The sequence below is a fragment of the Pongo abelii genome, chromosome 3 (assembly GCF_028885655.2).
Source record: "Pongo abelii isolate AG06213 chromosome 3, NHGRI_mPonAbe1-v2.0_pri, whole genome shotgun sequence".
Lineage (NCBI taxonomy): Eukaryota > Metazoa > Chordata > Mammalia > Primates > Hominidae > Pongo > Pongo abelii.
Window position 1 is genome coordinate 108286158 of NC_071988.2, and position 27468 is coordinate 108313625.

The window sequence follows — 27468 nt, forward strand, 5'->3', positions numbered from 1 at the left end:
AATACCAAAGTAGGGGAAAGTGGAGATGTAAAGAAGTAGAATTTTTGTATGCCACTGAAGTTGAATTGTTATCAGTTTTAATTAAATTGTTATAACTTTAAAATGTTTTATGTAAAAATGGTATATTTGTTCATTCTGACCTTTGTCTTGAACTGTTTTAGTCCCATATTCAATCATATCATGGCTATCTCCTGATTTTAAAAAAGTATCCTATCTTAAAAAGAATACCAAAAAAATTAGCCACGCATGGTGGGACCATAGGCAGCTATAGTCCCAAGTAGCTAGGATTGCTTGAGCTTAGGAGTTCAAAGTTGAAGCGAGTAATGATCATGCTACTACACCCCAGCCTGGGCAACAGAGCCAGATCCTGTCTCTTAAAAAATTTTTTTAATTAAAAAAATTAAAAATAAGAATGCAACTATCAAGTTCATTCTATTGTGGCTCTTTCACCATCTGAAATTTTCTTTTTTTTTTTTTGAGATGGAGTTTCACTCTTGTCTCCCAGGCTGGAGTGCAATGGTGTGATCTTGGCTCACTGCAACCTCCACCTCCTGGGTTCAAGTGATTCTCCTCCTGCCTCAGCCTCCCAAGTAGCTGGGATTACAGGTGCATGCCACCATGCCTGGCTAATTTTTTGTAGTTTTAGTAGAGACGGGGTTTCACCATGTTGGCCAGGCTGGTCTTGAATTCCTGACCTCAGGTGATCCACCCATCTCAGCCTCCCAAAGTGCGGGGATTACAGGCATGCACCACCGTGCCCGGCCCTGAAAATTTTCAATCAATGACTGTCTATTGAGTGCCTATATGAGTTATGCATTGAAGCACTAACATAAGAAAGCATTCCTTTCCTGCTCTTAAGGCATTTCAAGAGAGAAAGATATATACACATATTACTCAATTTTGCAATGTAATTTTATTTCAATATGTGCAGTTTTCAGGGGTTCAGAAACATCTGCCTAAAATCATGATTAAGAGAATCTTAAAGCTGGAAGCAGGACTCTTCTCTCAAGAAAATCATGAGGAACCAAAGCTTTCTCAAATTCCATCTTTTCTGAAGGAATATTAAAATATTTTATTCTGGCAAACTTTTTACAGATACACGTTTCATTCATTTTCAACATTATGAAAAAGAATGTGTGATCTGAGAGACCAAAACAGATGCCTCTTTATCAACTAAGACGGCCCATAAGGTTAAGGAAATAAAAATTATTATGGCGTCAAGGGCTCAGGGCTCAGTTGGCATGACAACTTCCTAAATTCCTACCCCTAGAAGAAAAAGCACACTCTTGCTAAACTCCATAACAATAGGAGCTATCATAGCCCTCCTGACCTTGATTTACATCCCACACCACTACAACTCTGATTGAACAGAGGACCAACCTTACAAACCTTCTTTTCTGAAAAGCAACTACAGACCTTAAGCCAGTTTCTGCCAGCTTATAGAGGCTGCTCATGAACTGTCTCTGTGCCCTGTAGTTCACTTTTGATATAGAGCCAAACTCCACCTTATTTTAACGCTAAAACCCCACCCCAAAGTGAACATGGGAAGTATGTCACATATATGTTTGCCCATTGCACATGTGCTTGACTACCTTCATACATATGTATAGCTTTCCCCCCAAAACCTGCTGAATACGTATTACTTTACTGTGTGATACAGGCCCTGGGAGGCCTAAAACCCAGCCTGCCCTTTCCCTCTTCGAAGAAAGAGCACCTTCAGTCCACTCCAGAGACTCTCTTCCCAGTTCGCAAACTGATATCACCAATAAAACTCTCCTTTCTACTATTTAGCCATCCTGATGGTCTTTTGGACAACAGATGGAAGCATATTACTTATACCCCCAATTAATGCCACTAACTAAAAGTGCCAGCTTGTGAGGTGAGGTGTGACATGCTTAGGGCTCCCTGGTGGCTCCAGAGGGCAGACCACAAAATGATATCTATGCTTCTGGGTTACACAGTGGGGACATCAGGATGTGACATTTTTGCACACAAATTCTCCATGCTACTTTTAAGAGAAAGACATAAGTGACAACTTGATTATCAGGGATTATGATTTTTAAAGAGAAATGATCAGGATTTGCCATAGGTACAGTGGCCATATTTTGAACTAAAAATTCAGGTCAGACGGTTTGGCAAGTAGTACATATATATTGTAAGAATAAAACCAAGTATTTTAAATTTCAAGACTCCTGGTCTGCACAAAGGTCAAGAGAGTCATCCCAATATAATATATCTTCTATACCTAGATTACAATGATAGTGATACTCGCAGTAATGTCTAACACTAGAGTAATTCTCATTGAGTGCCTCGCAGTTTTCATTTAATCCTATGAAGTAGGTATACCTGTATTATCCTCATTTTACAAATGAGAAAACAAACACAGAAACAAGGTAACTTATCCCAGCTCACATAGCAATAAGCAGCTGAGCTACGATTTGAAGAAAGGCACCCAGGTCTAAAGTCTATATTCTTAAACAGTACGCCACATTGCCTTTCATAATGAAATGAAGCTAAGATACTAGAAGATCAGCCAGGCGCGGTGGCTCACACCTGTAATCCCAGCACTTTGGGAGGCCAAGGTGGGCAGATCACTTGAGGTCAGAAGTCCGAGACAACCCTGGCCAACATGGTGAAATCCCATCTCTACTAAAAAATACAAAAATTAGCTAGGTGTGGTGGTGCATGCCTGTAGTCCCAGCCACTCGTGTTACTGAAGCATGAGAATTGCTTGAACCTGGGAGGCAGAGGTTACAGTGAAACTTCCACTCCAGCCTGGGTGGGAAAAAAAAAAAATACCAGAAGATCCTAAAATGCCTACTGAATCATCTAAAAAATACTAAACTGTGCTCAAATGTAACATTAATATCCAAGTATGACTTATTGGATTCAAATGCTAGAAAAATTGGTTCATCCAAATCCAATACTTTCCAGTTGATCAATTCCCCATCCGCCATCCACTCTGTGTTTTCCTCACAAGACCTTCTGTGTATTTTCATGTCACTTTCACACGAGTATGTGTGTTCCATATGTTTCAGGGTCATTCCAGATAGAAAATAAGAAATTAGGCAGAAGGAAAAAGACTTTTTTTTTTTTTTTGAGACATGTTCTCACTCTGCTGCCCAGGCTGGAGTGCAGTGGCATGATCACAGCTCAATGCAGCATCGAACTACTAGGCTCAAGGGATCCTCCCATCTCAGCCTCCTGAGTAGCTGGGACTACAGGTACACAGCACCATGCTCAGCTAATTTTTTAATTTTTTGTGGAGACCGGGTCTCCCTATATTGCCCAGGCTGGTCCCAAACTCCTGGGCCCAAGTGAGTCTCCCACCTCAGCCTCCCAAAGTACTGAGATTTATAGGCATGAGCCATCATCCCCAGCCTGACAACTTTTTTTAGGAGAAGAAAAACAAAGTAAGTTCTACTTGCTACTTTAAAGCACCACATGTGAATATTCAATGATGTTTCATTGAAAATTAGAAACTAGATCCCATCTGTCAATTTTGGCTATTGTTGCCATTGCTTTTGGTGTATTAGACATGAAGTCCTTGCCCATGCCTATGTCCTGAATAGTGTTGCCTAGGTTTTCTTCTAGGGTTTTTATGGTTTTAGGTCTAACATTTAAGTCTTTAATCCATCTTGAATTAATTTTTGTGTAAGGTGTAAGGAAGGGATCCAGTTTCAGCTTTCTACATATGGCTAGCCAGTTTTCCCAACACCATTTGTTAAATAGGGAATCTTTTCCCCATTTCTTGTTTTTGTCAGGTTTGTCGAAGATCAGATAGTTGTAGATGTGTGGTATTATTTCTGAGGGCTCTGTTCCGTTCCATTGATCTATATCTGTTTTGGTACCAGTACCATGCTGTTTTGGTTACTGTAGCCTTGTAGTATAGTTTGAAGTCAGGTAGTGTGATGCCTCCAGCTTTGTTCTTTTGGCTTAGGATTGACTCGGCAATGCGGGCTCTTTTTTGGTTCCATATGAACTTTAAAGTAGTTTTTTCCAATTCTGTGAAGAAAGTCATTGGTAGCTTGATGGGGATGGCACTGAATCTATAAATTACCTTGGGCAGTACAGCCATTTTCACGATATTGATTCTTCCTATCCATGAGCATGGAAAGTTCTTCCATTTATTTGTATCCTCTTTTATTTCCTTGAGCAGTGGTTTGTAATTCTCCTTGAAGAGGTCCTTCACATCCCTTGTAAGGTGGATTCCTATGTATTTTATTCTCTTTGAAGCAATTGTGAATGGGATTTCACTCATGATTTGGCTCTCTGTTTGTCTGTTATTGGTGTATAAGAATGCTTGTGATTTTTGCACATTGATTTTGTATCCTGAGACTTTGCTGAAGTTGCTTATCAGCTTAAGGAGATTTTGGGCTGAGACGGTGGGGTTTTCTAGATATACAATCATGTCATCTGCAAACAAGGACAATTTGACTTCCTCTTTTCCTAACTGAATACCCTTTATTTCTTTCTCCTGCCTGATTGTCCTGGCCAGAACTTCCAACACTATGTTGAATAGGAGTGGGGAGAGAGGGCATCCCTGTCTTGTGCCAGTTTTCAAAGGGAATGCTTCCAGTTTTTGCCCATTCAGTATGATATTGGCTGTGGGTTTGTCATAGATAGCTCTTATTATTTTGAGATACGTCCCATCAATACCTAATTTATTGACAGTTTTTAGCGTGAAGGCTGTTGAATTTTGTCGAAGGCCTTTTCTGCATCTATTGAGATAATCATGTGGTTTTTGTCTCTTGTTCTGTTTATATGCTGGATTACGTTTATTGATTTGCGTATGTTGAACCAGCCTTGCATTCCAGGGATGAAGCCCACTTGATCATGGTAGATAAGCTTTTTGATGTGCTGCTGGATTCAGTTTGACAGTATTTTATTGAGGATTTTTGCATCGATGTTCATCAGGGATATTGGTCTAAAATTCTCTTTTTTTGTTGTGTCTCTGCCAGGCTTTGGTATCAGGATGATGCTGGCCTCATAAAATGAGTTAGGGAGGATTCCCTCTTTTTCTATTGATTGGAATAGTTTCAGAAAGAATGGTTAAACTAAAGAGCTTCTGCACAGCAAAAAGAAACTACCATCAGAGTGAACAGGCAACCTACAGAATGGGAGAAAATTTTTGCAATCTACTCATCTGACAAAGGGCTAATATCCAGAATCTACAAAGAACTCAAACAAATTTACAAGAAAAAACAACCCCATCAAAAAGTGGGCAAAGGACATGAACAGACACTTCTCAAAAGAAGACATTTATGCAGCCAACAGGCACATGAAAAAATGCTCATCATCACTGGCCATCAGAGAAATGCAAATCAAAACCACAATGAGATACCATCTCACACCAGTTAGAATGGCAATCATTAAAAAGTCAGGAAACAACAGGTGCTGGAGAGGATGTGGAGAAATAGGAACACTTTTACACTGTTGGTGGGACTGTAAACTAGTTCAACCATTGTGGAAGACAGTGTGGCGATTCCTCAGGGATCTAGAACTAGAAATACCATTTGACCCAGCCATCCCATTACTGGGTATATACCCAAAGGAATATAAATCATGCTGCTATAAAGACACATGCACACATATGTTTATTGCGGCACTACTCACAATAGCAAAGACTTGGAACCAACCCAAATGTCCAACAATGATAGACTGGATTAAGAAAATATGGCACATATACACCATGGAATACTATGCAGCCATAAAAAATAATGAGTTCATGTCCTTTGTAGGGACATGGATGAAGCTGGAAACCATCATTCTCAGCAAACTATCGCAAGGACAAAAAACCAAACACCGCATGTTCTCACTCATGGGTGGGAATTGAACAATGAGAACACTTGGACACAGGAAGGGGAACATCACACACGGGGGCCTGTTGTGGGGTGGGGGTATGGGGGAGGGATAGCATTAGGAGATATACCTAATGTAAATGACGAGTTAATGGGTGCAGCACACCAACATGGCCCATGTATACATATGTAACAAACCTGCACGTTGTGCACATGTACCCTAGAACTTAAAGTATAATAAAAAATATATATATTTTTTAAAAAAGAAAATTGGAAAATAGAGAGGTACTAAAAATGAAGTCATTATTTTTCTTAACCAAATGAAATCTTTCAGTTTATCATTTTTAAGAGAATTTCTCTCTTGCCTTCTTTTGGTCCCTCCTTGGGATCTCAAAGATGCATATTCAAGATGTCTTTTGAAAACAATGCAACTGAAGAAATTTCCTCTTCTTTTAGTGCAATTTTACAAAAATTAAAATGAATAGCACAAACGACTCAACTCCAAATACATTTTCATCTACTTACAGTGCTGTCGCTTGTGACACAAGGAACAAGAGTATGTCAGGGACTTGGAAGATCTGTCAGAACTGGCTACTAACCCACAGCTGTGGGCAGTGGCCCATCCACCAGTGGGCATTCAAATATCTGCCCTGAACTTTACATAGTGACAGGTCCAGAGACCTTCATGCCCTTTGGATGGATGCAAGAGACAGAGTACAGATTCAATTATGAACTGACTGTCATTTAGATGGAAGAGGTCTTCTCAAACCGGCTGGCCTTTCCCTCAGGAGAAGCTGAATTTCCTTAGATGTATTTTCTTGACATTTCAGTTTACAAAGACGCTTCACTTCATACTCCCTTTCGAGTTTGATAGCTGAAAAAGAAAATACACAAAACAATCTGACATACATTTTTCATCAGGCATAACTAAGTCAAAACTGAATATCATACAGCAAAATGCATATGCTTGAATAATAAACAAGATGACAGAGCTGCAAAGATAGGAGGTATGGGTGTAAATACACAGATTTAAACATTTCTCTGATAAGCAAATGGCACACTCAATTTATAACTTATTAAAGCAGAACTTAAGGAACTTACATTCTGCAGAAGGGAGCAGTCCATCTTTAATGGTGTTACATTTTGTGAGCTGCACAGAACCACCAAATGAAATTTCTTCCAAGAAAGGTAACTTGATATTGGCTAGGTTCGTGTACCAGGTCTTTGCAAGCAGTGCAAGATCCCAAGGTTCCTGTCTGGGGCAAAAATTCATTAATCCATTCAATAAATATTGATTAAGCATCTACTATGTGAGATGTAGAAGACATTAATTCTCAGTTCCATTTGTCACTAGACATTTTGGTTTATGGGTGGTGGGGGAGGTGTTCAGAATTTTCCAGAGTTGTAATTCCAGACAGGAGAGGGAGATTTATATTAACTAATATAGAGATAATACTGAACAATGACCAGAAATTACACCAGGAACTTTGATTCAGCCTCCATGAAGTCAATCCAATCTTTCCATGTAAGAGGATATAGGTAAGAACTGTAAGCTCCAGAGTCTTTTATAGCTCATAAAAATGTGGTCACATTAAAGAAGGAAAGAAGGGCATAATCATACATTGAGCAGGGTGCTTGGCACAGACTAAGATTTTGAGTGTGCAATCTGGGAATGGGGATGAAATTCCAAACTACAAATTCAAAATAACCAGTATAAACCTTTAAAAATTGTTCTCTTTCACCTAATTCTGAAATTTAAAAATTTCATGTTACATGTTTCTCATCTGCAGTCAATATGAGTTCAGCCTCATACGCACAAAGAAAGTGAAAGACCTGCTTTGGTCCAAGCAGGGGAAGTGACCATATTATACCAGCCACCCCTTTGTTTGCCTGTTCCACCTTCCCCGTCCTTTATCATCTAACTTTCAGGAGTGACTTAGAGTTTACAATTATTATAGATGTACTTGAACAAGTCACAAAAATGTATAAGAGTGTTCATTGAAGTGTTGAAGTGTCATTCATTAAAAAAAAAAAAAAAAAAAAATACATGGAGGCCGGGCATGGTGGCTCACGCCTGTAATCCTAGCACTTTGAGAGGCTGAGGTGGGTGGATCATCTGAGGCCAGGAGCTCAAGACCAGCCTGGCCAACATGGTGAAATCCCATCTCTACTAAAAATAGAAAACTTAGCTGGGCATCGTGGTGGGCACTTGTAATCCCAGCTACTCAAGAGGCTGAGGAAGAAGAATCGCTTGAACCCGAGAGGCGGAGGTTGCAGTGAGCTGAGATCATGCCACTGCACTTCAGCCTGGGTGACAAGAGCAAAACTCTGTCTCAAAAACAAAAAAACATGGAAATCACCTTAATATCTATCAAGAAGAGCCTGACTAAACAAACTGTAGTACAAACATGTAATGAAAGAATAAGGATTATGTTGATTTGGAAAGATAAGCAATAAAACAGTTATTGTTTACATAGCACCTACTATTAGGCACTGTTTTAAGCAATTTACACACGTGAACTCATGTAATTACTACAACAACCATATGAAAGAGGCAGGTGCTACTATTATCCTCAGTTTACAGATTAGAAAACTGAAGGGTAGGCTGGGCATGCTGGCTCATGCCTATAATCCCAGCACTTTGGGAGGCAGAGGCAGGAGGATCGCTGGAGGCCAGAAGGCCAAGACCAGCCCAGGCAATGTAATGAGATCTCATCTCCACAAAAAAATCAAAAAATTAGCCAAATGTGGTGGCACAGGCCTGTGGTTCCAGCTACAAAAGAGGCTGCAGCAAGAGGATCACTTGAGCCCAGGAGGCTAAGGCTGAGACTGCACTGAGGTGATAGAGTGATATCCTGTCTTGATAAAAAATAAAGATCTCCAGCCGGGCACGGTGGCTCATGCCTGTAATTCCAGCACTTTGGGAGACCAAGGTGGATCACTTGAGGTCAGGAGTTTGAGACTAGCCTGGGCAACAAAGTGAGACCCCATCTCTACCAAAAATAAAACAAATTCACCGGGCACAGTGGTGTATGCCTGTGGTCCCAGCTACTCAGGAGGCTGAGGTGGGAAGATCACTCAAGCCTAGGAGGTGCACGACATTCTAGCCTGTGTGACAGTGTAGGACCCTGTCAGGAAAGAAGGAAAGAAAGAAAGAAGGAAAGAAGGAAGGGAGGGAGGGAGGAAGGAAGGAAGGAAGGAAACTGAGGTGCAGAGAACAACTTGCCCAAGGTCACAAAGCCATTGGTTGTGAAGTTGGGATCTGAACCCAGGAAGTCAGACTCCAGAATCAGTGCTCTTACCTATTAGGCTATGCAAGATATATTGGAAAGGGGTGGGCAGAGCAAAGTTCAATATGATTCCACGTGTTAAAAAGACATATGTGTGTGTGTATACATGTGTGTATGTGTCTTGTGCAGCCGCAGAAATTCTAGAAAACATATAAGACATTTTACCTCTGAGTGGGAATCAGGAATGGGAATGGGGAGAGACAGCATTTTTATCTTCCTTTCATACGCTTCTATACTGCTAGAAAGTTTTTAGTGTATTGTTTTTACAATCTTTTAAAAACACCGAACCAAAAAAAGCCTCAGGTAAGGAGTCACCTTGGCAAATGAACTCCAAAGAGTGCTACTACCATTCCGTTCCTTTTCACTCGGTTATTCTTATAAACAGTATGATATCAAATACTTTCTTGGGAGAATGAAAGAGAAAGCCCTGGTGTTACAGAGATTGTTCATGATATAAAATTCTGCATAACTAAAACCATGGAATCAGTGCTTTAAGTCATTCTCCAGAAATAGGAGTATCTTCATATAATGTTTATAATGATACTTAGTATAGGCCGGGCGCGGTGGCTCACGCCTATAATCCCAGCACTTTGGGAGGCCGAGGCGGGCGGATCACGAGGTCAGGATATTGAGACCATCCTGGCTAACATGGTGAAACCCCGTCTCTACTGAAAATACAAAAAAATTAGCCGGGCATGGCAGTGGGCGCCTGTAATCCCAGCTGCTGGGCAGGCTGAGGAAGCAGAATGGCATGAACCCGGGAGGCGGAGCTTGCAGTGAGCCGAGATCGTGCCACTGCACTCCAGCCTGGGTGACAGAGCAAGACTCCATCTCAAAAAATAATAATAATAATATAATAATAATAATAATAATAATAATAATGACACTTAGTATAATGGTACTTGCCCATAGTTCAAGGTCTAAATACATACTAAACTGACAAAACTAAACAGAATGCAACAGTGAGTTTTCTCTGAATTTCCTAGAGCTCTGGTTTTATAATCCCATAGGGAATCCTCATTTACTTCATAGAATATTGTTTAAAAGACAAATTCAGTTGATGCCTAATCAAACGTTTAAGAAAGGAAAAGACTGCACTACAATACCACAGAGTGAAACTACTGTGTGGTTGCAACACGTGCTCACAATGCGTTCACTGGATGACAGGCAATGTGCAAGTACTTTACATACAGGACTTCATTTATAATCCACATCGCATAGCCAATTGTTATATGCATCTTGCAGATGCAGAGATCAAGGTACGAAGAAGGTGGCCTTAGGGAGCTGGGGGCAGGGCCAGGCTTAGAGCCCAGGTCTTCTTCATTGGAAAGCATGTGTTGTCCATCCACTGCCTGCCAAAGTATACAGGATACAAAACCGACCGTTTGTACCAGCTAATTAGGTGCTCTATTAAGATACATCTGACACCAGGGCATTTTTTTGGTAGACGTGGAGTATCTAAACAAAGTTTTTTAAAAGATGTGGGTGGAAGCAGAAAATGCTGTTTTGGAACAAGAAGACTCCGAGTCTAGCCTTTGCATTTCCTTACTACAGGACTGTGACTTTGATCAAACTTCTCTGAACCTCAGTTTTCTCACTTGAAAGTGTTGTTGTGTTGTAAGATAATTAACCAAGTAAGACAATTAACTTATAAAAGCAGTCGCCTAAAAAAAAAGAAAAAAAAATCAGAACCCAGACACCTGAAAATACTTCACATAGCCCAGTATCTCATGGGGAGCATAGTGTCCAGTCCTTTTATTTAACAAAGACACTCCCCACCCCAGTCAATGCTTACCCTGATTTAAAAAAAAAAAGATAATACTTACACATTATAACAACTGCCCCACAAAATGGTTTTCACCGTGTTCTTTCTTGGCACTCCATACGCCATGGTGAGTTATTACGGTACGATTTCCTTACATAGGTGCCTGATGGAATGTCACAGATAACTCTGTTCACTTTACCTGAAATGATGGCAATGCACCTAATTAATGCCTCTCACGTGAATATTTTGTAGCCAAATAATAGAAAAAAAAATTCTGAATGTCAGAAAGTCCTTAATAAGTGTTCATTGAACTGGAACCCCAAATGTAAAACCGTGTTCTCTTTCATTTTTCCATGAACTCATTTTTTCATTTCTTGCTACTGAATAAGGAGAAAATGCCAGGTAAGTTTCGTCATCCTGAGACAAAGTTTCGGTGTCGCGCTCTCTTCCCTTTCCTGAGCCTGCCAAACCAGCTCCAACACCGCTGCGCCAAAATGTGTCTGATTGTGGCAGTGCTGAGCGACCAAAGGCTCTGCCTGCACAGGAACCACCCGCCCCGGCCCGAGCACTTTGAGCAGAGCAATCCTTCCCAGGTTTTCCCTCATTCAAAACTCTCAGCACCACTCCCGCGTCCCCGCCCTTGCACGCCGATTCGGGACGAGTCCCCTTCCTTTCCCCGAACGCGTAGGGCCCAGGAGGAACCGGTTCCCGGGACGGGTGGGGGCCTCGGCCGCCCACAGAGCCCGCGGCGAAGGGAACGGCCTCAGCCTCGGCTCCTTCCCACACCTGGGCCCCACCCTGCCTCCGACTCGCCAGGAACGCGCTGCGGGCGCGGGGCTTCCACGGTGGCGGGTCCCCGCGAGCCGGCGCCGGCGGCGGCGGCCTGGTTACCCGGGCTTCAGGGGCTCGCAGGGTCGCGGCCGGGGGCTGAGAGCAGAGCGCGCTGCGCTAAACGCACATGGCCGCGCACACGCCTCCTTCCCGCTCGCGGCGGGCGCCGAGTCTAGGGCTCCACGCGTCACGCCGGAGCCTCAATAAAGGGCTTTGTGGGGCCCGCCCCACCCGCCAGGGAGGGGACGGGGTTCGCTCTCTGGTGGTGACTGGGCCAGGGACGGCCGTGCTCTCGGAACCCAGCCAACCAGCCAAAGAGGGCTGTAAGCCAGACCTTTCCTGGGAAGGACGCTTTCCAATGGAGGGGGCTGCATCCAAGCGATCTGGACTTCGTTTAGGGGCGCCATTTAAAGAAATGTACCCAGTCCTGGCTGCTGACATCTGGGGAACCGAAGCCCTGTTGCCAGCGTTCTCACACTGCAGTGGGTGAAGGCAGTGAGCTCAAAGCCCACGTGTGATATTTTAGATATTCGTGTTCAGAACAAGACAGCATCAATTTCTAAAGCCATTATTATGCTGTGGTGATTTCGTATTTCTTCATTTGAATACATCAGATGGCCACCCCTTATGGTCAAATGAAACGAGCTTACATTTCCATTTTGAGTGAGGGTTTTGATGTCAGAACTGGTTTGGAATTCTAGCTCTGCCACTTAAGATTTAACCTTAAGATTTCGCAAATGTCACTGCTCTAAGCATCAATTTCTTCATCTATAAAACAAGGATAATGATCTATATCTTAGAGAGTTGTTCTGAGGATGAAAGATCCTGCCCTGAGATTCTGCGCCACATGATAAGTGCCTAATTGATTATGAGCCTAATAACAACTTTATGAAATAGGCAAGCGCGATACTACTCATTATTCCAATTGTGGAGCCGACGAATTAGTTCAGGGTGGTTAAAGGGCTGCCCAGAGTCACATGGCAAGTTCCAAAGCCAACTTTTAAAGATAAACACACATGCGCCGGTCGCGGTGGATGGGCCAGGCGGGTGTCTCACGCCTGTAATCCCAGCACTTTGGGAGGCCGAGAGGGGCGGAACACGAGGTCAAGGAGTTCGAGACCAGCCTGGCCAACATGGTGAAACCCTGCCTCTACTAAAAATACAAAAATTAGCTGGGGGAGGTGGCGCGCGCCTGTTGTCCCAGCTATTCAGGAGGCTCAGACAGGAGAATTGCTTGAACTCGGGGGGCAGAGGTTGCAGTGAGCCGAGATGGCGCCACTGCATTCCAGCCTGGACAACAGAGTGAGACTCTATCTCAAAAAAAAAAAAGATAAAACACAGTAGCCTTTCCATCTGACAAGCAACCTCTTATCCTTCTAATTAGAGTAGGCTCACAGGGCTGACCCATCTTTCAGAGGTGCTTTTGTGCCTCCCAGAAACTGGAAGGTGAGGACTCACTCACTCGCTCTTCAGCATTTCTGCTCTACCACCAATGAAAAGTGAGCACCGAGCAGTGACGGTGGGTGTTTTCTTTCCACAAAGAATGTTGAAACCCTCAATGAACTGTGAGACCATGTACTACAGATTTTGGCCTGAAATTTTATTATTTATTTATTTATTTATCTATTTATTTATTTTTGAGATGGAGTCTCGCTCTGTCACCCAGGCTAGAGTGCAGTGGCACGATCTCGGCTCACTGCAAGCTCCACCTCCTGGGTTCACACCATTCTCCTGCCTCAGCCTCCCGAGTAGCTGGGACTACAGGCACCCGCCACCACGCCCGGCTAATTTTTTTGTATTTTTAGTAGAGACAGGGTTTCACTGTGTTAGCCAGGATGGTCTAGATCTCCTGACCTCGTGATCCACCCACCTCGGCCTCCTTCCCAAAGTGCTGGGATTACAGGCGTGAGCCACCGCGCCCGGCCTTTGGCCTGAATTTTTAAAAATGAGTTAGCATAGAATGGCAAATAAAATTAGAGTACATCACACAAATAAGTGTAAGAAGGTATTGCTTTGTGGCACTTTCATTTCTGTTATATACATATATATAAACACATATACACATACGTGTGTGTGCTCAGGCTCAGTGTACAGCCCTCACAATGGGTCTAAAAAATTTGAAAGGCACTTTCTTAGGTGATTTTATTTTAGAGATGAAAAAACAGAGACAGAGAAGTTATTTGAGGTTATATCCAGATAGGGGACAGGCCACCTTAGAAGGGAAGTTCCTCATGGTTCCATGGTAAGTTCTCTTTTTATAGTTGTAGAAATAGGTTCAGGGCCACACCAGAAGAGGTCAAGCCTGTGATTTCTTTATACAGGAACTCTATTTCCAGCATATGCATAAAATTCCTGACAATTGTATTCAGTTATTTCCTGTGTGACTCATTGTGAACTAATATGGTGGACATTACAGTGTATGACTTCTGAGATAAGGTCATAAAAGGTATTGTGGCTTCCTTCTTGCAGTCTCTCTTGGGTCACTCACCCTAGGAGAGACTGGCTGCCATTTGAAAGGACACTCAAGCTGCCTTATGGAGAAATTCATAAGGAATTGAGGCCTTTTGCCACCAACCATGTGATAAAGCCATCTTGGAAGCAGATTCTTCAAGGTCCAGTCAAGCCTTCAGATAACTTTAGCCCCAGCTGAGGTCTTGACTGAAACTTCATGAGAAATACTGAGCCAGAACCACCCAGCTAAGTCACCCCAGGATTCCTGGCTTTCAGAAAATATAGGATAATAAACGTTCATCATAGTTGGGCACGGTGGCTCATGCCTATAATCTCAACAGCATGGCAGGCTGAGACAGGAGGATCACTTGAGCCTGGGAGTTCAAGACCAGCCTGGGCACCATAGTGAGACCCCATCTTTACAAAAAGTAGAAAAAAAATTGGCTGGATGTGGTGGCACACACCTGTAGCCCCAACTACTCCAGAGGCTGAGGCAAGAGGATCCCTTGAGCCCAGGAGGTTGAGGCTGCTCTGAGCCATGATCACGACTGCACTCCAGCCTGAGTGGCAGAATGAGACCCTGTCTCAATTAAAAAAAAAAAAAGTCATTATTTCCTCATTTTAAGCTACCAACTTTTGGGATAATGGTTACACAACAATAGATAGCATTAGACAGCAATAGATACCACTAAATACCTTATTGTAGAAGGAATGTTTTATATAGAGGAAAATGTTCATATTTTTATAATTAAGATTAATGCTAAAATTAAAATGAACAGTAAAACACATTACACTTTACAGACATTTGCCATCCAGGATGACTTAAGATCCTTAACATTGTCAACACAAAAAAATACACGGCATCTGCCACTTCCCCATATGTATTTTAAAATAATACAATTTTCTAGAAGGTAGATGTCCAAAAGAGATCTGGTTTTTCTCACAATGACTATTTCAGTATATCCTTTTGAAATATCAAATTCTTTCTACAATTTCTTCCTCTCTCTCTCCCTCTTTCCCTCTATTTCTATCTCTATCTCTATTGATGTCTCTATACCTATCTCTATTGCTATCTCTATTCATCTTTTCCCCCCCTGCTTTGCTGGTGTCCTACACACATCTTCCTATCAGGTAAGGCTTCACCCATCTCTTCTATGCCAGAAAGTAAGCAAGTATCCTTTTATTTGGTTAAGAGAGCATTGCTGCCACCTAGTGTTAACACTAAAGCACAAGAAGGAATGCAAAAGATAATCAACACCTAACACAGAAACAATAATAGTGTGGTAACTTTACAGTCATTTACTATGTTTTGAGTACTGGTCAATGTACTTCATATACATTGTCTCACTTAATTATCACACAATAAATGCTACTATTAATTTAGTGGTGGGATTTTAGGAATATTAGAGAAGAAAAAATGGAGGCACCTCAACCACGAATAACTTTTCTAAGGTTACAGGATTTGAACCCAAGACTGCCTTATTCTAATTTTTGTGCTGTCCTCATCACACCACACTACATAGTCTCCCAGGACTATAATTAGGGCAAGGTTTTAGATTACACATTTGAAAACAGTTTCGCAACTACCCTTTTCAAATGTTATAATTTCTCATGACATACATGTATATATGTATGTGTATCGTCATTCTCATTTCAAAAAGTGACATTTTATTTCTTTTAACTTAATGTGTAAATCACAAATGCAGCTTACAGTTTTCTAATGACTATTATAAAACTCTCTAGTAATGACACCAATTCTAGGATAACGACAAAACAACACATCTGCAAAAACTTTAAAATCACCAAATAACAGCCCTAAATATTCTCCACCCTTCTGTACTAGTTTCTAATTGTCTCACCTGTCTGGCCACTCCTTTGCTTACTTCTCTCATTCTTCTCGCCCTTAAATTTATGTCTGTCCATAGTCCATTTGTTCTGCCTCAGTACTCTCAGCGGCTCTGCTCTCACTAACGTAACTATCATTTCTCCTTGGATGGGTCCCAAATCTGATTCTCTAGCCAGCCTTGGCTTCTCTCCTAGATGTGTATCAGTTTGTGGGAACTTCCTACTGGACTATCTTGTTCAGAAGAAAATTTCAACATAACCAAAATGTAATTCATCTCCTACTCCCTAAATCATCTCCTCTGTCTATCTTTTCTATTTCTGGGAATGGCCCATGAGTCTCCTATGAGCCAGGCTTAGAGGACTGGAGTCATTTTTAAAGTATATTGCTGGCCACCTACTCCATGCTAGCCATCATTCTTAGCCACTTTACATGGCATCTGATCCTCACAGATTAGGGGGGAAGAAACTAATACTTTCCCTAGTACAGTTAAGGGGGAAAAATGTTTAAAGGGCTATAAAATGGCCAGGCACAGCGGCTCATTACTGTAATCCCAGCACTTTGGGGGGTCAAGGTGGGTGGATTGCTTGAGTTCAGGAGTTCAAGACCAGCCTGAGCAACATGGCAAAACCCCATCTCTACAAAATATACAAAAATTAGCAGGGTGTGGTGGCATGTACCTGTAGTTCCAGCTACTCAGAAGGCTGAGGTGGGAGGATGGCTTGAGCCTGGTAGGTGGAGGTTGCAGTGAGCTGAGATCGTACCACTGCACTCCAGCCTGGGTGAATGAGTGAGACTCTGTCTCAAAAAAGGAAAAAAAAAGAAAAAATACATACATACATAAAGGTCTATAAAAGTGACTTATGATTACACAACTAGTAAGTTGCAGAGCCAGATTTGAACCCAGGTCAGTTTTACTCCTGAGCTACCTCCTTTAAGTTCTCTGGATTCTCTCACCCGACCACAGTTCCTGTATCCATAAAACTCCCATTGTATCCTTACAAAAACATTAATCCACTCACCCATTTTGGTTGCTCTAGAGTGGGTTTCTATACCTTAGACACATTATTGCATGACCAAAACAGACAATAATGGCTGCAACTAGTGGTAGACTTCTCCATTCTTCTTAGAGGCAGAAGTCACAATCTCCAGGTACCCTATTCCTTGGGAGACAAAGCAGGTCAGAATCCATTATCCTGTTCCAAGATATAGCATGTGATTTACAGCCTAGGATCCTCTGCAGAGCTGGAGTAGTGGGAATTCCTGGCTGGTTCTCAGGCTGGCACCACCAAACCTGCATCTGCCACGGAGCAGCTTATACCAGAAGAGCTCAGCCCCTGACAACTACATTTGAATTCCTCCCTCGGGCAAGCACAAAGAATTAGTTCTAAGAATAGGAAAAGAAAGTATTTCCTTACATATCTTAATACATGAGACCTTTAGGGTGTTACAACGTCACCCTATAAAGTACTAATTAAAGCAAAGGATTTACCTGCTTCAGTTCAATTGAAGTTTCAATTTCATGCTGACTTATAATGTTGCTTTAAAAGTATATCATTGAGGCCAGCCAAAGTGGCTCACGCCTGTAATCCCAGCACATTAGGAAGCCAAGGTGGGTAGATCACTTGAGGCCAGGGGTTCAAGACCAGCCTGGCCAACATGGTGAAACCCCGTCTCTACTAAAAATACAAAAATTAGCCAGGTGTGATGGCACGTGCCTGTAGTCCCAGCTACTTGGGAGGCTGAGACACAAGAATCGCTTGAGCCCAGAAGGCAGAGGTTGCAGTGAGCCGAGATCATGCCACTGCCCTCCAGTCTGGGTGACAGAGCAAGTATCTGTCTCTAAATAAATAAAAATATATCACTGGGCCAGGTGCTGGGGCTCACACCTGTAATCCCAGCACTTTGGGAGGCCAACGTGGGCAGATGGCTTGAGCCCAGGAGTTCGAGACCAGGCTGGGCAACATGGTAAAACCCTTCTCTATTTTTTTAAATAAATAATTAAAAGACTAAAAAAAGTATATCATTAGCTTGAAACTAGGAGAAATTAGAAAACTGAGATAAGATCTCTAATTATAAATATTATTTTTGAGTCACATTTTATTGACTTTTAAAATATATTATAAATGGAACACCTATAATCCCCACTACTCAGGAGACTGAGGTGAGAGGATTGCTTGAGCCCAGGAGTTCCAGGAGGTAGTGCTCTATGATCACACCTGTGAACAGCCACTGCACTTCAGCCTGGACAACATAGCAAGGCCCCGTCTCTAAAAGTAAAAATAAAAATTTAAAATCCCATTCAACTGAACTCTTCCTGAGGAAATGGAGGCCAGAACAAGAGGCCGAGTGCTCTGATAGAAAGTCTAATCATGAAATTCAAAAAATCTGAACCTGCCAGGCACAGTGGCTCATACCTGTAATCCCAACACTTTGGGAGGCTGAGGTGGGAGGATCACTTGAGCCCAGGAGGTCAAGGCTGCAGTGAGCCATGATTGTGCCACTGTACTCCAGCCTGGTCAACAGACTGAGAGTGAGACCCTGTCTGAAAAATAAATACAGAACTTCTCTCGCTGAAGCACTGACCTCCTAATGATAAATCTGTCTGAGGATTTTACTCAATTTTTTTTTGTCTGCTTGCTCCTCTAAAACAAATTCTTAATTCTTTCTCAGCTTCTTACTTTCAAAGTACCAACAATAAATCAAAGGACACCCCTGCAGTTCATTAGTAGACATTGCAATCTCTGTGCTTTTAATTATATATTGCATATTTGAGAAATGAAAAAAGAGATAAAATAATGCCAGAAATCCCCACAGAGCCAAGAGTTGCAGAAAAAAAGACAAAATAAATAAAATAATAACATTTAAAAATTAAAATAATGCCAGAACAAGCTTACGTCTATCCCAATGTTAAACAAAGTCTCTAAAATGTATTTAAGTAGTCTTATAGAGTCTACTCAGTTTCTAAATCTGGTATTCCATTCTAAATTTCAGGAAGTGCCAGGCACAGTGGCTCACTCCTGTGATCCCAGCACTTTTAAGAGGCAGTGGCGGACAGATTGCTGAAGTCCAGGAGTTTGAGACCTGCCTGGGAAATATGAGACCTTGTCTCTACAGAAAATTTAAAAATATATACATATTAGCCAAACGTGGTGATGCGTGCCTGTAGTCCCAGCTACTCAGGAGGCTGAGGTGGGAAGATCACTTGAGCCTGAGAGACAGAAGTTGCTGTGAGCCGAGATAGTGCCTCTGCAGTCCAGCATGGGCAATAGAGCAAGCCTGTCTCAAATAAATAAAATTTCATGAAACTGGAAATGTTCAGAATAATACTTCAAATTCCAGAAAATGCTTTACATTTTGCAAAGTGTGAGTCTTTAAAAGAAGACTTGAAACCCCACAAGCAGAGTGTGACAATTAATGACTTTCTAGTAAGTTTCATTAAAAACTAGTATTGGTCTTACAACTCTAGCCAAAATGTAGGTGTGATAGGCAGCTTTTTTTTTTTTTTTTTTTTTTTTTGAGACTGAGTCTCACTCTGTCGCCCCGGCTGGAGTGCAGTGGTGCAATTTCAGCTCACTGCAACCTCCGCCTCCTGGGTTCAAGCAATTCTCCTGCCTCAGCCTCCCGAGTAGCTGGGACTACAGGCGCCCGCCACCACACCCGGCTAATTTTTGTATTTTTAGTAGAGACAGGGTTTCACCATGTTGGCCAGGCTGGTCTTGAACTCCTGACCTCAAATGATCCACCCACCTTGGCCTCCCAAATTGCTGGGATTAAAGGAGTGAGCCACTGCACCTGGCAGTAGGCAGAATTCTAAGATGGTTCCTGTTACTGGGAGATTTGTATCCCTGGTCCCAAAAATTAATGTGTTGAGATCCTAAACCCCAGTATCTCAGACTGTGACTTTATTTGAAGATAGGGCCTTTCAAAGAGGTAATTAGGGTAAAATAAAGTCACAGGGGTGGGTCCTAATCCAATATGACCGGTGTTCTCATAAAACAAGTTTAGGACACAGAAATGCAAGAGCAAAGACCATGTGCATTACAAAAAGACCAGACCCCTCTTTCTCTGGCCAGGTTGGTTAAGACACACACTCTTGCGCTGACCTTGGCTCCTCCATGGTTTTGGAATCTAAAGCTGGTGAGTCGAAGAAGCAGGGAGAGGAGAGAAGCTGCCCTGCCCATGATGCCTGAAATCAGGCTGGACTTCAACACCAGGATAAAGGCACACCATAGCTAACAGCACAGTGAGGGAGTCAGATGCACGGGCCCTGCTACCAAACTGCCTGGGTTTGGATCCCTGCACCACCTCTGACAAGCTATGTATCTGATGCCAAATATCCTAGCAACAGACAGGTAAATCTTGGACATTACAATTTTCCTCAACACAGCCAAGTGAGCTGTTCAAATTGTAAGCCAGATCATGTCTTTGCTCAAATCCTGCAGTGGTTCCTTTTTTTTTTTTTTTTTTTTTTTTTTGACATGGAGTCTTGCTCTGTCACCCAGGCTGGAGTGCAGCAGTGCAATCTCGGCTCACCACAAACTCTGCCTCCTGGGTTCAAGTGATTCTCCCGCTTCAGCCTCCCGAGTAGCTGGGGTTACAGGCACGTGCCACCACACCTGGCTAATTTTTGTATTTTTAGTACAGACGGGGTTTCACCATGTTGGCCAGGCTGGTCTCGAACTGACTTCAAGTGAGCCACCCGCCTCGGCCTCCCAAAGTGCTGGGAATACAGGCATAAGCCACTGAGCCCGGCCAGTGGTTCTCTTTTCATTCAGAGAAAACAACCGAAGTCCTCACAATGACCCACAGATCATATCTGATCTCTTCTCTCTGTCTCTCTCACTCACACACACACAGCTTTTATTTATTTTTATTTTATTTATTTATTTATTTATTTTTTGAGATGGAGTCTCGCTCTGTCACCCAGGCTGGAGTCCAGTGGCGCGATCTCGGCTCACTGCAAGCTCCACCTCTCAGGTTCACACCATTCTCCTGCCTCAGCCTCCCAAGTAGCTGGGAGTACAGGCACCTGCCACCACGCCCGGCTAATTTTTTTTTGTATTTTTAGTAGAGATGGGGTTTCACCATGTTAGCCAGGATGGTCTCGATTTCCTGACCTCGTGATCTGCCCGCCTCAGCCTCCCAAAGTGCTGGGATTACAGGCGTGAGCAACCGCGCCCAGCCATGCACAGCTTTTATAACCTCCACTCATACCAATCTTCATTTGCTTGCTCTGCTTTTCCCTCCATGACCTTCATGCTCTTTCTTAAGCCTGCCCAACATATTCCCACCTGCTACGGGTTGAATTGTGTCCCCCAAAAAGATATGTTGAAGTCCTAACTCCCCATACATGTGAATGTGACCTTGTTTAAAAATAGGGTCTTCGCAAATGACCATCTAATCAGGCCAACTTTGCAGGTGACCTCATCTAATCAGGTTTAGAATAGGCCCTAAATCTAATCTCTAGTGTACTTATGACACATATAGATACACAGAAAGAACACCATGTAACCATAGAGGCGAGCCTGGAGCAATGTGTCCACAAGCCAAGGAATGCTAGGGGTTGCTGACAAGGATAAGAAGGTAAAAGAAATAAGGAACTACTCTAGGTGTGGTGGCTCATGCCTGTCATCTCAGCACTTTGGGAGGCCAAAGCGAGAGGATTGTTTGAGCTCAGGAATTCAAGACCAGCCTGGGCAACGTAGTGAAACCCCATCTCTTTTACAAAAAAATTAAAAATTAGCCGGGCATGGTGATATGCACCTGTAGTCCCAGCTACTCAGAAGGCTGAGGCAGGAGGATCTCTTGAGCCCAGGAGATCAAGGCTGCAGTGAGCTATGATCGTGCCACCGCAACTCCAGCCTGGGCAACAGAATGAGACCCTCAAAAAAAAAGGAATGAACAGACTGTCTTCAGAGCCTCCAAAAAAGCACCAATCTGACACCGTGATTTCAGACTTCTAGCCTCCAGGACTGGGAGAAAACAAATTTCCATTGTGAATCCCCCAGCGTGGTACCTTGGGAAACTAATACACCACCACCTGCCTTTACCTTAGCTGTTCCTACTACCTGCAACATCCGTCTTCCAAACATCCAGATAACTTGCCCACCTCCGTCAAGGCTTTGCCAAGTACACTTTTCAAAACTGCTGCTTCTGACACCTGTGCTGACAACCCCCTTACCCTGCTCTAATCTATTTCAGCACTTATCGCCTTCTAACATCCTATAGTTTATTATGTTTATTGTTTTGATCATCATCTATTGTTAGAATTTGAGCTCTGTAATCATATGGAATCTTTATTTCTTTCACTGAAGACCCTGTATGCCAAACAGTGTAATAAAAAAAATAAAGAACAGTGAATATCATGGGGTGAATATCATGAAAGACAAGACAGTGGTTACCTTTGAAGGGAGAGAGGGGGTTGTGATTTGGAAGGTACATGGTGGCTTCTGACTTGCAGGCAGTGTTCTATTTCTTAACCTGGTTAGCAGCTAAAGAGATATTTGCCTTCTCATAATTTGTTAAACTGTACATTTATGTGTATGCATCTTTCCTTGTGTGCTATTTTCACAAGAAAACGAAGCCTCAAGAATTTTCACATTTCTTCCATGAGGAAAGAAAGGGAGACTTCTTGCTTTAAAATATTGTTTATAAAAATGTTGTGTAAGTGGCCAGGCCTGGTGGCTTGGCTCACGTCTGTAATCCTAACAATTTGGGAGGCCGAGGCTGGTGGATCACGAGGTCAAGAGATCGAGACCATCCTGGACAACATGATGAAACCCCGTATCTACTAAAAAATATAAAAATTAGCTGGGTGTGATGGTACACACCTGTAGTCCCAGTGTGTCCATAATCGGTCGGTTCTTGGTCTCGCTGAATGAAGCCGCAGACCCTCATGGTGAGTGTTACAGCTCTTAAAAGCGGCGCATCTGGAATTGTTCCTTCCTTCCAGTAGGTTCGTGGTCTCGCTGGCTTCAGGAGTGAAGCTGCAGACCTTCCTGGTGAGTGTTACAGCTCCTAAAGGTGGCGCGGACCTAAAGAGGGAGCAGCAACAAGCCTTATTGCACAGATTAAAAGAACAAAGCTCCCACATCACGGAAGACAACCCAAGCAAGTTACCACTGCTTGCTCGGTGGCCTGCCTTTATTCCCTTATCTGACCCCACCCACATCCTGCTGATTGGTCCATTTTACAGAGAGCTGATTGACCCATTTTACAGGCAGCTGATTGGCCCATTTTACACAGAGCTGATGGGTCCGTTTTCACAGGGTGCTGATTGGTGCGTTTACAAACCTTGAGCTAGACAGAGTGGTGATTGGTGCATTTGCAATTACTTAGCTAGACACAAAATTTCTCCAAGTCCCCACTGACTAGACACAGAGCGCTGATTGGTGCGTTTACAAACCTTTAACTAGACACAGAGTGCTGATTGGTGCGTTCACAAACCTCTAGCCAGACACAGAGCGCTGACTGGTGCGTTCACAAACCTCTAGCTAGACACAGAGTGCTGATTGGTGGATTTACAATCCTTTAGCTAGGCAGAAAAGTTCTCCAAGTCCCCACCCGTCCCAGAAGCCCAGCAGGCTTCACCTCTCACTGGCGCTCTGGCACTCGCCGGGGCTTTGCGTCACCCAGCCTGGGCACTCCGGCAGCCCAGAAGGAGCTCATCCCGCGATCAAGCCCAGCAGGCACCGGCCGGCCGCGCCCAGTGCAGAGCCAGCCGAGCCTGCGCCCACCCGGAACCCGTGCGGGCTAGCGAGCGCCTCGCGCAGCCCTGGCTCCGCCCCCGCCTCTCTCTTCACACTTCCCCGCTAGCACAGGGAGTCGGCTCCCGCCTTGGCCAACCCCAGAGAGGGGCCCTCATAGCGCAGCGGCGGGCTGAAGGGCTCCTCGAGCGCGACCAGAGCGGACGCCAAGGCCGAGGAGGCACGGAGAGTAAGCGAGGGCTGGTAGCACGTTGTCACCTGTCACCAGCAACTCAGGAGGCTGAGGCAGGGGAATCGCTTGAACCTGGGAGGGGGAGGTTGCAGTGAGCCAAGATCGCGCCACTGCACTCCAGCCTGGCGACAGAGCAAGACTCTGTCTCAAAAAAAAAAAAAAAAAAAAAAAAAGTTGTAAGCTGGGAGCAGTGGTGCACACCTGTAGTCCCGGCTACTCAAGAGACTGAGGCAGGAGGATTGATAGAGCCCTGGAGTTCAAGGTCAGCCTGGGCCACATAAAAAGGCCCCATCTCTAAATAATAATAATAATAATTGTAAGTTCAATGATTACAGATTCGAAAAGTATTCTTGGAGTTCATAATTCTCCAAAAGAAAAGCTACAAAGCAGCAACATGCCACACGTAGCTGCTGTTAAGGACTGAATTGTGCCCCCTCAAAATTCATTCATTGAAGCCCTAACCCCTAATGTAATTATATTTGAAGATAAGGCCTTTAAGGAGGTAATTAAGACTAAATGAGGGCCGGTTGCGGAACTCACGCCTGTAATCCCAACATTTTGAGAGGCTGACATGGGCGGATGGCTTGAGCCCAGGAGTTCGAGACCAGTCTGGGCAACATAATGAGACCCTGTCTCTACTAAAAAATTTTAAAATTAGGCTGGGCACAGTGGCTCATGCCTGCAATCCCAGCACTTTGGGAGGCCGAGGCTGGCGGATCATTTGAGGTCAGGAGTTTGAGACCAGCCTGGTTAACATGGTGAAACCCTGTCTCTACTGAAAATACAAAAAAAAAGATAGTAGCTGGGCATGGTGGCACATGCCTGTCGTCCTTGCTACTCGGGAAGCTGAGGCAGGAGAATCACTTGAACCCGGGAAGTGGAAGTTGCAGTGAGCCGAGATCACACCACTCCACTCCAGCCTGGGCAACAGAGACTCCATCTTGAAATAAATAAATAAATAAAATAGCCAGATGTGGCAGTTGCATGCCTGTAGTCCCAGGTACTTGGGAGGCTGAGGTGGCAGGATTGCTTGAGCCCCGGAGATTAAGGCTGCAGAGAGCTATGATGGCACCATTGCGCTCTAGCTTGGGTGACAGAGCAAGATCCTGTCTCAAGGAAGAAAAGAAACCTTGCATCTGGTGTGAAATGTTAGACAGAGTTTTGGAGTAGAGTTGGGAAGACAAGTGGTGATCTGAGGTTGGCCCCAGAAAAACCACAGTCCCCATTATCAGGGAAGATGGTTCTGAACACCACTTAGGCTTCTGAGGTTCTTTTTTTTTTTTTTTTTTTTTTTTTTTTGAGACATAGTCTCGCTCTGTTGCCCAGGCTGGAGTGCAATGGCACAATCTTGGCTCACTGCAACCTCTGTCTCCAAGGTTGAAGCAATTCTCCTGCCTCAGCCTCCCGAGTACCTGGGATTACAGGCACCCACCATCACCCCCAGCTGACTTTTGTATTTGTATTTTTAGTAGAGACGGGGTTTCACCATATTGGCCAGACTGGTCTTGAACTCCTGACCTCAAGTTATCCACCTACCTTGGCTTCCCAAAGTGCTGGGATTACCCACGTGAGCCACTGCTCCTGGCCCTGAGGTTCTGATTCCTGTTTGATGAACCTGAAGATGATTAGTCAGGAAACTGGGGCTAGCTGGGATGGGCCCATCAGCAATCCTGACCACCTCAGAGGCCATAAGGGCCACTGACCTTCAGAACTCAGCCATTTCCCAGGATATGCTCAGATCCACAATAAACTGGGAACAAATTCTAATGATTAGGAAGGATTTTTAAATCAATGTTTATTAAAGAGGAGGGCCCTGCCTGTTTCTATTTCTCTCTACAGAGGGCTTTTATGGCCTTTAATGTAGAGTAGATTGAACAATACTTCTCAGAGGAAGCTCTCTGGACTCCATAAGAATTAAGTGGGGAATGATGTTAAAATGCATATTACCAGGCTCTGACCTCAAATATTCTGATTCAAATAGTATGGGCCACGGATCAAGAATCAGCTTTTTAGGCCAGGCATGGTGGCTCAGGCCTGTAATCTCAGCATTTTGGGAGGCCAAGGCAGGCAGATTGCTTGAGGCCCGGAGTTCGAGACCAGCCTGGGCAACATGGCAAAACCTAATCTCTACCAAAAACACAAAAATTAGCTGGGTGTGGTGGTGCATGTCTGTAATCCCAGCTTCTTGGGAGGCTGAGGCATGAGAATTGCTTGAAATGGGGAGGAGGTGAAGGTTGCAGGGAGTTGAGATCGCATCGCTACACTCCAGCCTGGGCAACACAGCAAGACGGTCTCAAAAAAAAAAAAAAAAAATTGGCTGGGCATGGTGCCTCACACCTGTAATCCCAGCACTTTGGGAGGCCAAGGCAGGCAGATCACTTGAGGTCAGGAATTTGAGGCCAGACTGGCCAACATGGCAAAACCCCATCTCTACTAAAAATACAAAAATTAGCCAGGCATGGTAGTGCACACCTGTAATCCCAGCTACTAGGGAGGCTGAGGCAGGAGAATTGCTTGAACCCAGGGGGCAGAGGTTGCAGTGAGCCAAGATTGCACCACTGCACTCCTGCCTTGGTGACAGAACAAGACTCCATCTCAAAAATAAATAAATAAATAAATATTAAAATAAATAAAAATTTAAAAAAAGAATCAGCTTTTTACAAATAAGTGTTTAAGGTGATTCTCTGTCAGATGTTTTTAGACATTTCTCCAAGAGTGGCCCAGAGACCACTGGTGTGAGATGATCACTTAGAGTCTTGTGAAAAATACAAGTTTCCTAGGCATCCTGAATTTTAATAGGGAAAAGGGCGATAGGGAGTAGAGCCCAGGATTCTGCACTTTAAAGAGGCTTCCCAGTTAAAGGTTTACTGGCAGATGTTAAGAACCACCTGCCTAGGGAATAATAAAATGTTCTCTTGGAGAGGAGGGAGGGGACCAGGAAAAATATTATAACTAGATATAATGGATACTAGGCTTAATAGCAGGATGATGAAATAATCTGTGTACCAAACCCCCATGACACATGTAACGAACCTTCACATCCTACACATGAACCCCTGAACTTAAAATAGAAGTTTAAAAAAATGTTGTCTTGGATGGGCCATGACCTGGAAGATCTGTTTCTGCTAAATCTCATTAAGCTACTTTGGGGGTATTTTCATGAGGAAACACAACACAAAGACTCAAGGGAGGAATGAAAAAGAGACAGGGCACTGTTTAAGGACAGGAGTTTGGTAATAACCAAGAATGGTATCACATCAAGCCAGGTGCGGTGCCTCACGCCTGTAATCCTAGCACTTTGGGAGGTCAAGGCAGGTGGATCATTTGAGGCCAGGAGTTCGAGACCAACATGACAAAACCCCATCTATCCTAAAAATAACAAAAAATTACCCAGGCATGGTAGCGCACGCCTGTAATCCCAGCTGCTCAGGAGGCTGAGGCAGGAGAATTGCTTGACCCGAGGAGCAGAGGTTGCAGTGAGCCGAGATCATGCCACTGCACTCCAGCCTGGGTGACTGTGCCTCAAAAAAAAAAAAAAAAAAAAAG

General features: G+C 43.6%; 1 protein-coding gene across 7 annotated transcripts in view; it reads right to left on the reverse strand.

Moving 5' to 3' along the window:
* Positions 1-12248, reverse strand: part of C3H4orf36 (chromosome 3 C4orf36 homolog) — a 55817-nt gene extending 43569 nt beyond the window's left edge. For 2 of the 7 annotated variants that reach the window (XR_008524221.1, XM_054553508.1), the window contains exons 1-4: positions 11643-12248; positions 10918-11055; positions 6903-7057; positions 6540-6675 (exon numbers count right to left, since the gene is read on the reverse strand). Coding sequence is in view for 6 of the 7 variants with exons in the window: in XM_054553508.1 (XP_054409483.1) it covers positions 6542-6675; positions 6903-7057; positions 10918-10982 (354 nt within the window). In the remaining variant the exon portion in view is untranslated. Of the gene's footprint in view, positions 1-5569; positions 6676-6902; positions 7058-10917; positions 11056-11642 lie in introns of those variants that run through there. The other 5 variants (XM_054553506.2, XM_009240177.3, XM_002814947.5 and 2 more) reach the window with 5 other exon arrangements.
* Between the last annotated feature and the right edge of the window lie 15220 nt (positions 12249-27468).